The sequence below is a fragment of the Vicia villosa genome, linkage group LG6 (assembly GCF_029867415.1).
Source record: "Vicia villosa cultivar HV-30 ecotype Madison, WI linkage group LG6, Vvil1.0, whole genome shotgun sequence".
NCBI classification, from domain to species: domain Eukaryota; kingdom Viridiplantae; phylum Streptophyta; class Magnoliopsida; order Fabales; family Fabaceae; genus Vicia; species Vicia villosa.
In genome coordinates, this window is record NC_081185.1 from 84,960,139 (window position 1) to 84,975,760 (window position 15,622).

A 15,622-nucleotide genomic window follows, 5' to 3' on the forward strand; every position below is an offset into this window, starting at 1 on the left:
AACTCAATCAGACAGCAATGAGTTTTGGTGCATCCATTTAAACCACCCTAGAGCATCATCTTTCATGTAAAAGAATATTAAAGATAATCTGTTTTCATGGGGCATATTATAAAAACTAAAAAATTGTTCCGCTTGGAACAACCATTCAAGAGGATTAGAACCATCAAACATGGCGAGTTCTAACTTAGGTGTTCGTAAGGGAGGTAAAGGAGGAACGTTGGCATATTGGGGAAAAGGGTGTGGAGGGAAAACTGGTATTGTAGTGTTAGGAGGACAGTGTGGTGGAGGTGGGAAGTAAGGTGTAAAAGCAGATTGAGGTTGAGTTGCTGGGTTCCCTAGCATAGAGGTAACAGTAGGGATTGAAGGAGAATGTGAGAAAAGAGGGGTGTGTCTTAGAGGGGTGTTTTGTGGGGTGTTTTGTGGGGTAGAAACCGTGTTAGGGTGTGAAAAATTAAGAGGAATACCTGCTGTGTGAGATGAACCACCATGAACAGTACCAGATCTGCTGTGAACAGTACCAGGTCCTCTATGAACAATGCTGGGTCCGCTATGAACAGTCCCGACGTGAACAGTGCCCGAGTGATGTTTTTCCTTCCCAGCCAACAACAGTTTGTGCAGATTTGACATGACAGCCTCATGTCTTGAATCGGAAGCGGCCTTTTCATTGTCAAATCGGGTTTGCAGCTCCCCTACTTGCCGTGCAAGTTCAGTAGCAGCCAAATGAAACCTTTCATCCATTTGTATTTGAGTCTCTTGAATAGCATTGTTAAGTTGAAGTTGGGCTAGGTTAACAGCTTCCTCTATGATTTCTCTAGAAGAAGGATTAGGGGGTTTTGGAGGTGCCATGAGTTCAAAGAGATGAAAGCACCAATAATAGAATATGCTCAAGCTAACTTTAGATCTATGGTTGCATAAGAGATAAATACATAAAAACAACAATCTGATTTTTCTTAATTCAATACACACCAGCTCATTACAATATATAGCTAGGGTTTTTCTAATGAATAAAAGGGCAATGGGCCTACATAAAAGGCAACTAGTGCAGCAACTAAAATATTACTAAATACACCTTTTAATAAGTGTAGAAGTTCTTAAGTAAAATGGACCTTTTCTTCACTCTAGTGGGCCTTGAATTGCTGCTCTTATCAATTTCCATCATGACAATTTTGATTTTTATATATTAAAATTTTTATTTTCATGTTTAAAACAGACATTTAATATCTTGTATGAGCTGAAATAAAGATGGAAGAGTAAATTCTTCAACATAAAGTTAGGACATATAATTCTAGAGTTTAGAATGTTACTTTTACAATAATATACACTATTGGTGTACATTATAGTTGAAATACAATAAAAACGTATTGTGTTTTATAATTTTATTAGTATTGGTGTACATTATAGTTGAAATACAATAAAAACGTATTGTGTTTTATAATTTTATTAGTATGCACTTTAATATATTTATTATGTAAGGAGAGCGATTTATTTATTGTTGTGTTTTATAAATTTATGGAAGTTTTTAAAGTTGACCCCTAAATATAAGTGTAGTTTAATATTTTTGAATAATATATTTCACATAAATAGTAATAATTTTAAACATAATGAAAAAATAGTCAAAATATACATTAAAATAATTCTATTTTCAAAATAACAAAAAATTGTAAATATTTATATTTTTTTAATATAAGAAAATATTATTATGTAATTGTTATCAAAATTTTAATTTTTTAGAAATCAAAATATTATATTTCAATTATTATTATGTTTAGGGTTAAATATGTTTTTGATCCCTATAAATATTTTATTTTTGGTTTATAGTTCCGGTAAAAAATATATTGACTTTTAGTCCCTATAAAATTACTTTTGCACTCACTTTTTGTCCTTCTATAGGAACTAAAAGTGAGTGCAAAAGTAATTTTATAGGGACTAAAAGTCAATATATTTTTTATAGGGACTAAAACCCATTTTAGGTCATTTTATAGGGACTAAAAATATATTTAATCCTTATATTTCTTATTATTATATTAATAAAAAATGCTTATAAACTTTACACTGTCATATGAATTAATCTTTAGTTCTATTTTTAAATTATTATTTTTATAATATTTTTACTATTTCAATTCTTCAATATATATTTTTTATTATATTGATAGATAATTGTTACATTTGTTCTACATATATATCTAATAATTATTAGTATAGTTGTAACACCTCATACATACATTGCCTAGGATATACGTATATGGCATTAAAATGGTACTGGAAAATCATAAACATAAGCAGCGGAATAGATAATGTATAAGTACAAGTACAAGAGCCCAAACTGTCATGGCCAAAATACAAGAGTTCCAACTGGTACAAATACATATCCATAGTACAAAAGATGGAGATACAAAATATCATAGACTACAACGGAAAGCATCGCCAAGAAACATCAGCTCGAAGCTAAGTCATCTTACCCTTGCCTCGATCCTGCCTCGAACCACCTGTAAAAAGAATAACTGTAATGGGGTGAGATTACTAAATCTGAGTGAGTCTCCCTATCTTACGGGTTCACTCAGTTCTACAGGGAACATGCAATCAACATATTCACCGAGAATCCGGGTTACCTCACGACTAGGTATAAGTACAAACAAGGTACACCACCATTGGAAGTCCCATAACTATCCAATATGGCCACAAGGATAATCACACAGTCAAAACCACCGTATGCAAACCCGTACCCATGTACGAGGAATCTAGGAGTAAGTTACAGCCCGCTCATTAGGCTACGCAATCCATACCCTCGGTGAGTTACACCCGTGCATCGCATCAAGAGACTTGTACCGGTAAACGGAAAGATGGAACAAACGAGTCCTAAGTGGCACACCGTTCGTGACGAGTTACCGCGGTGACCTTGCCTATTTGGCGTCACAGCCTCATCAACCATCAAAACGCACGTGTGAGGGACCCAGCCAGCTCAGTACAAAACGCCATCTTGACAACACGAGACCACCGGGCGAAAGCCTAGTGATCTTGCCTATGTGGCATCACTAGAGGCGAATCGAAAGTAATGTTGCCTACATGGCATTACTTCTCCACCATACCAAGCACGCCGATGTGTAACCGCTAGTGGAGAAACGCCCTATAAGACCTCCACATGCACATCACAATAGTAGCTCAGGTGTGTAGAACATACCGAGAACGCTGATGTGTACTGCAAGTGTGGAAGTGCCCCCTTACGGCCCACACAAGCACATCGCAACGGTATCAAGTGTTCTATGCGGTTTACCCCCTAATAGCCTAGGCCCACTCCGATTCAAGCATACCACCACACAATCAAGCCACACAGGCAGAGCGTCTCCGAACGTTCAACCGGAACGAACGAGAATAACAATGATCACATCATAACACAATCAACAATTGCATCTCTCAAATATCCATGCATACAAGTAAGATGGTGATCATATCATAGTCTCATACACTTAAAACATGTACTAGCATATCATACAAGTCGTAGGAGGCCTTCGATTCCGATACGAAACGAAACTGCACTCATATGGGGAGAATTATCAATTCTGTACCAGACTAGTTCGCTACAGCGAACTTCTGTTCGCTACAGCGAACTCAAACAGAAGCTAAACTTCTTCAAATCCAGGTCAGTTCGCTACAGCGAACTCCAGCGAAGCCCCGATTCGCTACAGCGAAGGAAAGTTCGCTACAGTGAATAAATCAATTCAACTCCCAGGTTTATTCGCTACACAGTTCGCTACAGCGAATCATTCGCTACAGCGAATGAAAGTTCGCTGCAGCGAACTCTGCAAAATCAGCAAAATGCAGAAACGCATTTGGGGTCCCCAAGCCCCAAACTTCTACATGCAATCCCCTTTTATCGAATAATGAGATATAGGAACAATATGTAAACAAATTATTACTACCAATAGAGTCTAACACATGCATAAAATGAGGATCAAAAGCATTTACTCACAAACCCTTAATCCCCAAAGTTGGCATAAACCCCATAGAATACCCCAAGGTCTCTATCTATGAGACTCACCTGATTAATCTGAGGAAGAAGCTCCGAAAATCAGAAGTGGATGATGAAGATTGATGGATCAAAGGTGCATGCAAGGCTGAAAGTTGAATGGTCTTCTCCTTCCTTCTTCTTCTTCTCACGTTTTCTTCTTCTTCTTCTCCTAAATTCTGTTTTTGGCTTCTAAAAATCAGAAATGTCCCAAAACCAAACAATCCTTATGACTTAGATAGAGTGCAAAGACTAAAGTATCTCCCAACTAGACTTTATTTACCACAATGCCACTTGGTTCCATCTCAACTAAATGAAATTCCTATCATTTAATCTCTTAATGAAAAATTAGAATATTACATTCTCCCCCCTTAAATATAATTCGTCCTCGAATTCGAAAACTTAGCAGAATAAGTGAGGATACAACTCCCGCATCTCTGATTCGAGCTCCCAAGTTGCTTCGTCAGGACGCGACTCTTCCCACAACACCTTCACAAGAGGTATCTCTTTGCTTCTCAACGAATTGCTAGCATACTCCAAGATACGACAAGGTTTCGGTTGGAAAGAAAGATCTAGCTCTACTTCAATCGCATCTGGTAGGATAGGATGAAATGAATCCGGAACAAACTTCCGCAACTGAGACACATGGAAAACGTTATGCAGCCCGGATAGTGAAGGAGGCAACGCTAACTGGTATGCGACTTCACCTATCCGTCTCATGATCTGATAAGGTCCTACGTATCTCGGGCTAAGCTTGCGCGTCTTAAACGGTCCTTTCAACCTCAACCTCGGAGTCACCTTCAAGAACACATGATCTCCTACATCAAATTCCAACGGTCTCCTTCGTTTGTCCGCATAACTCTTTTGTCGATCTTGAGCTTGTTTCATCTTATCTCGGATCATCTTAACCTTCTCTGTGGTTTCTTGAATTATCTCCGGTCCAAGAATTCCCTTCTCACCAACTTCAGACCAACATAAAGGTGATCGACATTTCTGTCCGTACAAGGCTTCATACGGTGCCATCCCGATACTCGTATGATAACTGTTGTTATACGCGAATTCTATCAAAGGTAAGTTATCTTTCCAATTTCCACCAATTTCCAAGATACATGCCCTCAGCATATCCTCAATGGTCTGAATAGTCCTTTCTGTTTGTCCATCTGTCTGAGGGTGGTTAGAAGTGCTCAAATTCAGATCTGTACCCATCTCTTGATGAAAAGCTTTCCAAAATCGGGAAGTGAACTTCGGATCTCTATCCGACACAATGCTAGAAGGTACACCATGCAATCTTACAATCTCTACTACAAAAAGCCTCGCAAGGTGAGAAACCTTGCGAGTTGTCTTAACCGGTAAGAAATGCGCGGACTTAGTTAAACGGTCCACTATTACCCATATCGAGTCATGCCCACCTAATACCCGTGGTAGTCCCACAATGAAGTCCATGGATATACCGTCCCATTTCCAAACAGGAATATCCAATGGTTGCAACATACCACCGGGCCTTTGGTGCTCTATCTTCACTTGTTGGCAAATCACGCACTGCTCTACATAATCAGCCACATCTCTCTTCATACCAGGCCACTAAAAATTCCCTTTCAAGTCTTGATACATCTTGGTCGATCCGGGATGGATGGTGAATTTGCTCTTGTGAGCCTCGTCCAGAATTAACCTCCTTAACTCCGTGTCATTTGGCACACACATCCTCCGTCCAAAAAGAATGAGTCCATCAGATGTACGAACAAAATCTGGAAGGTTTGCTTTAGCCTGCAATTCTACATCATTCCACTGTGCTTGACGGATCCTTTCCCACAACTCATTCTCAATACGCAAGTTACTCATCAACACACCCGTTGGTGCCCACTCAAATTGTAAGTCCAAATTTCTGAACTTCTCCATAAGGCCAAACTCCAACATCATCAGCTCTGCAACTTTTATCTCTTTTCTACTTAAGGCATCCGCTACCTTATTAGCTTTACCGGGATGGTACTTCAACTCAAAGTCAAAGTCCTTCAAGTACTCCATCCATCTCCTTTGACGCATGTTAAGTTCCTTTTGATCAAAGAGATACTTCAAACTCTTGTGATCACTAAACATCTCAAAGTGAACTCCATACAAATAATGTCGCCACACCTTGAGCGCGAACATAATTGCAGCGAGTTCGAGGTCATGAGTAGGATAATTCTCTTCATGAGATCTCAACTGTCTAGATGCATAAGCTACAACCTGTCCATCTTGCATCAACACTCCACCCAAGCCTTTCTTAGAAGCATCACAGAACACTTTGTAAGATCGGTTTGGATCTGGGATCACCAACACTGGAGCAGTAGTCAGTTTCTCCTTGAGTTTCTGAAAACTCTTCTCACATTTTGAATTCCATTCGAATGAAACTTCCTTCCTTGTAAGCCTGGTCAAAGGTAATGCCAATTTGGAAAAGCCCGTAATGAACCTCCGATAGTAACCTGCCAAGCCTAGGAAACTACGGACCTCGGTTGCATTCTTGGATCGTTCCCAATTTATCACTGCTTCTACCTTTGAAGGGTCTACAGCTACGCCGCCGCCAGATATGACATGTCCAAGAAACTTAACTTCGGACATCCAGAACTCACACTTACTAAACTTTGCAAATAACTGCTTTTCTCTGAGAACCGACAACACAATCCTCAAATTCTCCATGTGCTCTTCGATAGTCCGAGAGTATATCAATATGTCGTCTATAAAGATTACCACGAACTGATCCAAATATGGTTGAAACACCCGATTCATGTAATCCATAAAGACAGCAGGAGCATTGGTTACCCCGAATGCCATGACCAAGAACTCATAATGACCGTATCTCGTCCTAAAAGCAGTCTTAGATGCATCCGAACTCTTAACCCGAATCTGATGATATCCCGACCTTAGGTCAATCTTTGAGAACACACAGGCTCCTTTCAATTGATCTAGAAGGTCATCAATCCGCGGTACAGGGTACTTGTTCTTTATGGTTACCTTGTTCAGCTGACGATAGTCGATGCACAAACGCATACTACCATCCTTCTTCTTCACTAACAAGACTGAAGCTCCCCATGGAGAAACACTAGGACGAATGAAGTGTTTCACCAACAACTCTTCTAGCTGACTCTTCAACTCTCTTAGCTTTACAGGAGACATTCGATAAGGGGCAATAGAAACTGGAGCGGTACCCGGAATAAGATCAATAGAGAATTCAACTTCCCTTTTCGGCGGAAGAGAAGTAACATCCTTAGGAAATACATTGGAAAATTCACACACAACCGGAATCTCCAATACACTTTTCTTGTCCTTGGAGTCCGACGTAAGAACCAAAAGGAAAGGCTTCTCTTGAGCAAAAAGGTAGTTGACTATGTTAATCGTACCTTCAAGAAAATGTTCAATGGCATCGGTTGATGTAGTCTCCTCAGCAGGAATGAAGATAGCCTTCTCTTTACAACCGATGTACACCGAGTTAGCTGACAACCAGTCCATACCAAGTACTACATCGATCTTCTTAAGAGGTAGACAAACGAGATCAATCACGAATCTACGACCATTGAAGGTAATAGAACACTCCTTGCATATTTCCCGAGCTTCTACCACATCGTCCGTAGCCGACGAGATAATCATAGGATTAGGAAGAAGACTCGTTTCAAAGCCAAGCCTCCGCACACAAGGATAAGAAATAAAAGAATGTGTTGCTCCACAATCAACTAGCACAAACAAGGGCTGATCATTAACATAACACGTACCAGCAACATGATTAGTGTTTCCTTGGGCCTTCCTAGCGTCCAAGGTGTAAACACGACCTTTAGTCTTCTCAGGAACATCTGGGGCAGTACAATCCCTCGCATAATGCCCTGGTTGATGGCACCTGTAACAATTTCCAAAATTCGGTCTACAATTCCCATGATGCTTCTTGTTGCACTTGCCACACCAAGGAGGTTGAGTTAAGCTACCACCATGGGTCTGTTTCTTCGCCGCTGGAGGAGTACGGGGTTTCAAATGCTGCCCCGACCTTTCGTGATCCCTACGAACCGACATGTTCTGCTCTCTTTCCTCTTGGACCCTCTTCAATGTGTTCTCAGCAACATAGCATTGTCTCAGACATTCAGCATAAGTGGTAAACTCCCTTTGAGACACAGTGTGTACAATATCAGCATTCAGCCCCATGAGGAACTGATCAATCTTCCACAACTCATCTGGTGCATAAGCTGCTTGTCTGGAATAGGCAGCCATGTCCTCAAACTTCTCAGCATATTCAGACACCGACATGTTGCCTTGTTTGAAGGACTGAAACTCACGCTCCTTTAAAGCACGCACACTGTTGGGGTAGTACTTCTCCAAGAAAGCTGTCTTGAAATGTTGCCAATCCTTAGGAATACCTTGGTTAGTGAAGTACGTGGATTCCGTATTCCACCATCTACCTGCCGGTCCCTTCATCTTCTAGGCAGCAAATATTACCTTCTCTTCCTCTGTGCACGGAATGGCCTGAAATATCATCTCCATGCCATACAACCAATCATGAGCAATCACAGGATCTAAGCCACCCAAGAACTCTGGCGGATCCATCCGAAAGAAGGCACGAAAATTAGGCTCTGCTGTAGCCTGAGGAGTAGGAGCAGGAGCGGTTGGTTGTTGCCCTTGCATGCCTTGCATCATTTGATTCTGCTGCTGCATCTGTTGCATTATCTGCACCCAAGGCACACCCGCATTCTCAGTTTCAGGCTCAGTCTCCACATTTCTCGTCCTGGGCCTTCCGGGACCTCTGCGTTGTTCAACCATCTTCCTGTTAGTCCTACACACTGAATCAAGTTGATCAGGCTTAATGCCATAAGTAAGACATAAGGAATCATGCCGAAACTACACATATGAGGCAGAATTATGCTGACTTATGATGTTTCGTGGCAAAGCCGAGAATCGACCTGCTCTGATACCAACTGTAACACCCCATACATACATTGCCTAGGATATACGTATACGGCATTAAAATGGTACTCGAAAATCATAAACATAAGCAGCAGAATAGATAATGTATAAGTACAAGTACAAAAGCCCAAACTGTCATGGCCAAAATACAAGAGTTCCAACTTGTACAAATACATATCCATAGTACAAAAGATGGAGATACAAAATATCATAGACTACAACGGAAAGCATCGCCAAGAAACATCAGCTCGAAGCTAAGTCATCTTACCCTTGCCTCGATCCTGCCTCGAACCACCTGTAAAAAGAATAACTGTAATGGGGTGAGATTACTAAATCTGAGCGAGTCTCCCTATCTTACGGGTTCACTCAGTTCTACAGGGAACATGCAATCAACAGATTCACCGAGAATCCGGGTTACCTCACGACTAGGTATAAGTACAAACAAGGTACACCACCATTGGAAGTCCCATAACTATCCAATATGGCCACAAGGATAATCACACAGTCAAAACCACCGTATGCAAACCCGTACCCATGTACGAGGAATCTAGGAGTAAGTTACAGCCCGCTCATTAGGCTACGCAATCCATACCCTCGGTGAGTTACACCCGTGCATCGCATCAAGAGACTTGTACCGGTAAACGGAAAGATGGAACAAACGAGTCCTAAGTGGCACACCGTTCGTGACGAGTTACCGCGGTGACCTTGCCTATTTGGCGTCACAGCCTCATCAACCATCAAAACGCACGTGTGAGGGACCCAGCCAGCTCAGTACAAAACGCCATCTTGACAACACGAGACCACCGGGCGAAAGCCTAGTGATCTTGCCTATGTGGCATCACTAGAGGCGAATCGAAAGTAATGTTGCCTACATGGCATTACTTCTCCACCATACCAAGCACGCCAATGTGTAACCGCTAGTGGAGAAACGCCCTATAAGACCTCCACATGCACATCACAATAGTAGCTCAGGTGTGTAGAACATACCGAGAACGCTGATGTGTACTGCAAGTGTGGAAGTGCCCCCTTACGGCCCACACAAGCACATCGCAACGGTATCAAGTGTTCTATGCGGTTTACCCCCTAATAGCCTAGGCCCACTCCGATTCAAGCATACCACGACACAATCAAGCCACACAGGCAGAGCGTCTTCGAACGTTCAACCGAAACGAACGAGAATAACAATGATCACATCATAACACAATCAACAATTGCATCTCTCAAATATCCATGCATACAAGTAAGATGGTGATCATATCATAGTCTCATACACTTAAAACATGTACTAGCATATCATACAAGTCGTAGGAGGCCTTCGATTCCGATACGAAACGAAACTGCACTCATATGGGGAGAATTATCAATTCTGTACCAGACTAGTTCGCTACAGCGAACTTCTGTTCGCTACAGCGAACTCAAACAGAAGCTAAACTTCTTCAAATCCAGGTCAGTTCGCTACAGCGAACTCCAACGAAGCCCCGATTCGCTACAGCGAAGGAAAGTTTGCTACAACGAATAAATCAATTCAACTCCCAGGTTTATTCGCTACACAGTTCGCTACAGCAAATCATTCGCTACAGCGAATCATTCGCTACAGCGAATGAAAGTTCGCTGCAGCGAACTCTGCAAAATCAGCAAAATGCAGAAACGCATTTGGGGTCCCCAAGCCCCAAATTTCTACATGCAATCCCCTTTTATCGAATAATGAGATATAGGAACAATATGTAAACGAATTATTACTACCAATAGAGTCTAACACATGCATAAAATGAGGATCAAAAGCATTTACTCACAAACCCTTAATCCCCAAAGTTGGCATAAACCCCATAGAATACCCCAAGGTCTCTATTTTTGAGAGTCACCTGATTAATCCGAGGAAGAAGCTCCGAAAATCAGAAGTGGATGATGAAGATTGATGGATCAAAGGTGCATGCAAGGCTGAAAGTTGAATGGTCTTCTCCTTCCTTCTTCTTCTTCTCATGTTTTCTTCTTCTTCTCCTAAATTCTGTTTTTGGCTTCTAAAAATCAGAAATGTCCCGAAACCAAACAATCCTTATGACTTAGATAGAGTGCAAAGACTAGAGTATCCCCTAACTAGACTTTATTTACCACAATGCCACTTGGTTCCATCTCAACTAAATGAAATTCCTATCATTTAATCTCTTAATAAAAAATTAGAATATTACAATAGTGTCAATTTAATAATATATATATATATATATATATATATATATATATATATATATATATATATATATATATATATATATATATATATATATATATATATATATATATATTTTAAGTTTTAAGTAAATAATATATTATTAATTGTTATTTATATTAGAATTATTAATAATGTTTTATGAATATTAAGTTTTTTCAGATTTATTCTAATTTAAATTTATAATTAAAATGAGAATTTATATAAATAATTATAATTTTTATAATAATGGTAGCTGGATATTATACTATAATTATTTTCTTTTATAATTTTTATCATCTAAATATTATATTATTTATATTGTTATAAATAGTGGTGTCTGAATATTATATTTTTTTTATTATTATTATCATTATGATAATTATTGTTACTATGTATTGTATATAAAACAAACAAAAAATGTCAACAGTAAATTATATGAATTTTAATGTTATTAAAAATTAATTTAAATTATAATTTATATGTTTTAACATGAATATATTATATATGAAAACTGAAATGTTATATATTTTTATATATATAAATTATAATTTAAATTAATTTTTAATAACATTAAAATTCATTTTGAATAAATATATTTGTTTAACACATGAATTATAAATAATGTTCTTTATTCTTTATAATTTAAAAATATTTTATAAATTTGAAATTATTTCTTAAGATATTTTAAATAACATACATTCATTTAAACACACATTTATTATTATTCTAAATTTATTTATATTTTCAGTTTATTATTATTTTATTACTTTCAATACAAATTAACTTTTGGTTTTAATTTATATTTTCATTTTATAAATATTTTCTGTTTATATATATTTTCTAAATTTTAAATAACGTTTTAATTTTTGGAATTAAACAAATTAATTTTTTAATTGTTTTTCAAAATAACGTTAAATAACTTTTATTTTCTTTTAAAATTTTAATTGTTTTTAATTTTTCAATTTACTTTCAATTGATAAAATAGAATTATATTTCAATTATTTTTAATTTATTATTATTTTATTATTTTCAGTTTTTAATTAGTAAATATTAAAATATTGTTTGTTTAATAACGTTTAAATATAATATATTTGAAAATCATATTTATTTATAGATTAAGAAATTAAATAGCTCAGTTGGCAAGGGTGTTGTAGAAATGTGTGGGAGGTCTTGGATTCAAGTCTCACTTGAAATAATAATAATAACTAAATAAATAAATAAAATTAAAATAAAAAAAATAAAGAGTTATTACGTGGTATTAAAAAGAATTCAAAATAAAAAATTAAATTTCATGTCAGCATATCAGCATTTCGCATCAAAATTAAATAAATAAATAATTTAAATAAACAGAACCACATCATTATTTTTGTTGACCAAATCCAATGAGAGACAAAACAAATGAATCTACAAATGGCAGGAATGAAATCTGAATTTTTTTTTACAGGGTTGTTATTGGAATTCGCCTCAAATGATACAAATATTTGTCTTATTCCATCAATGATACAAATATTTGTCTTATTCCAAAGTGTTCTAAACCTAACAACATGAAAGAGTTACGACCAGTCTCGTTGTGTAATGTGGTATAAAAGATAATTTCTAAGTTGCTTGCCAATAGGATAAAGAAGTATCTAGATAAATGTGTTTCACATGAGCAATTGGCATTTGTGGAGGGGAGATCTATTATTGATAATGCGTTGATTGTCATTGAAATTAAATAAAAATTCCAATACAAATAAATCATAACAAATCCCAAAAAATTACATAAACACTCCAAAAAAAAATATAAAAAGAATTTTTAATTCAATTTATAAAATAAATAATTGAAATTCAAGTGTTATAACTCCCCCACTTTTAGAATTTTCGTCCTTAAAAATTACCTAAAAGAAACAGTTTCAGATAAGACTCTCTCATCCGATTCTCCAACTCCCATGTCATGCTCTCTCCAGTAGGTCCTCCCCACACTACCTTTACTAAAGCGATCTTCTTACCATTCAAGTGTTTCACTTCTCGATCTTCTACCTTCAAGGGTGATACCTCAACAGTCAAGTTCTCTCTCACTTATACATCATTCACTTGAATCACATGAGATGGATTGGAAATATACCTCCTCAACTTAGACACATGAAAAACATTATGCAAGTTCAAAAGAAACGTTGAGTTATTAAATATGATGATTTTTTATAAATGACTTATGACTAATTAATACCACTACTATGAATAATAAATATAACAATGGTTGTGAAATACCTATAATGACGGTTTAACAACCTTTGTTACGTAAGGTATGGTTGTAGGTGGGTTATTTACAATCATAGTCTATTTTTCGTGGTAGTAAACTGGATAGCACGCTACATACAACCATTGTTGTATTAAATAACCTTTATTGTATGTCTTTTGGTAAAACTAAAGAAATGCAACATTAGAACAACAATAGAAGCAAGAACAACAAGAAGAACAAAAACAAGAAGGAGAAGAAGAAGAAGAACAACAACAACAACAACAACAATAACAACAACAACAACATTAATAACAACAACAAGAACAACAATAATAACAACAAGAAAAATAAGAAAAAAAAACAACGATGACAAAAAAAGAACAACAAGAACAAGAACAATAACTAACATTGCTAACTTGAATCCATATTTTCATTATCTCATTCAAGTTGGAGAAGAGATGATGGAGTTCTAAAATTTGTTAATGAAAGAAATGATGTTTTCTAGTTTTGTTTATTGGAGAAATGATATTTTCGAGCTTGGTTTTAGGAGAAATAAAGTATCGTAAATGAAAGATAGCGTTTGAAGGTAGTACAGTTCGTCTCAGTTGGAAATTCTTATAAGTTTTAGGTTTCATGCGGATCACTAGTGGCAGTGTCTTGAGCGTTGATTCTCACTAAATGAATAAATACTTTTTAAGGGTGTTGAAGAAACTCAATAAACACGCTTATATTTCTCCATGACCCTGAGTGACTTTTCACCATGGTTGGAAGTTCCAACTGTTGTGAAAAGTGGCTTAAAAATAAATAAATAAATAAATAAAATTGTAGGTGCTAGGATTTGAACCCATGACCCCGGATGACTTTTCACGACGGTTGGAATTTTCAACCGTAATAGTAAAGTGGATAGCGCGCTACATACAACAACAGTTGTATTAAACAAGCGTTGTTGTATGTGTCTTTTAATAAAATATAAAAAATGCAATAGTAGAACAACAACAACCACAACAAGTTTCAAACTCATGACCATGCGCCACCTTTTATAACGGTTGAAACGTCAAATTGTGGTGAAAATTGGCTTAAAATGAAAATAAATAAATAAAACATCTAATTGACTATATTCTATCATATTTGATCCTTTGGCCATGGTAACGTAGGCGTCATTTTTGTACTAGTGTACGTGCAGTATGTGAAAGCATATCTTATTTATTTAATGGGACATGTAAATGTAGGGGTATATCTATTATTATCGTGGCTTAAATTTTATAAGACCGAAACAAAATAAATTTTACTGTGTGGTTGCCTAAGTGGCAGAATTAGCTAGGTTTTTATTTTCATTATGCATGCCATGACATACTTATCTTGCAGTTGCCCTAGGGGTAGGTAAAATTTATGTGTGTTATCTTAGTGATTTGTGACTATATCCTCTGCTCATATAATTTTGAAGACATGCATATTTTGCATATAGCACTTTACAGACGTTATTGTTGTTAATCTTGAATTAACTATTATATAGATTAAACTTCCGTTATTGATAATTTTGGGGAATACTATTATATAATATATTTATATTTTTTTAATTTTTAACTCTCAATTTAATTTTTATTATATAGATATGATTAATGCAAAGTGATTTTTACAACCAAATTTTAGATTGATTGATTTGTTGCCTGTTGTGTAATCGTGAAAAAGAAGAGTTTTTCAAACAAAAATAATAAGAATATGATGTAGTAATAAATTGATCGCAACATATTTTGAGTTTTTATGTTTATTATCTTTTAATTGAATTAAAAACTTTGTGATTTTCTTATTAAAAATTTGGATTGGCTTTGAATTGATTAATTTTTTAATAAATTTATTTTTGTTTAAATAAATATATTTTAATATTTTTTAAGTTGAGTTTTGGATTAAAATCTATGACGTTAGAGGATTAAGTCTGATCGAAAAAACCATGGTGTATTTGAAGGAGGGAGGGTTTTACGGAGAAAGTTATTGACTAAACTCCTAAAGATAAGGTCAATATTATCCCTTATACTTTTATGCTACATAATTTTTTTCATTTATATCCACACAAATGCATGATTTAAGTAAAGACATCTACAATATAAGAAAATAAGATGGTCTAGAAAATACCATTCTGCCCCTTTGCTTCTACATTGTGCCACGTGGACACCTTAAGCATCTTCCACTATTCTGCTGCTTTTACCATCTATACACGTTTTGATTCATGGTTTGGTTTATTGGAAAATACAATATTTTTAATATCTTACCTTGGAAA

The 15,622-nt window shown here is 36.3% G+C and overlaps 1 protein-coding gene across 1 annotated transcript; it reads right to left on the reverse strand.

The window, feature by feature from the left end:
• Nucleotides 1-5,584: 5,584 nt before the first annotated feature.
• On the reverse strand, nucleotides 5,585-8,437 carry LOC131614038 (uncharacterized). Its single transcript, XM_058885667.1, has 3 exons — nucleotides 7,103-8,437; nucleotides 6,314-7,000; nucleotides 5,585-6,052 (listed from the first exon to the last, which is right to left on the reverse strand). Exons 1-3 carry the CDS (start codon nucleotides 8,435-8,437, stop codon nucleotides 5,585-5,587), a joined length of 2,490 nt encoding a protein of 829 aa, XP_058741650.1.
• Between the last annotated feature and the right edge of the window lie 7,185 nt (nucleotides 8,438-15,622).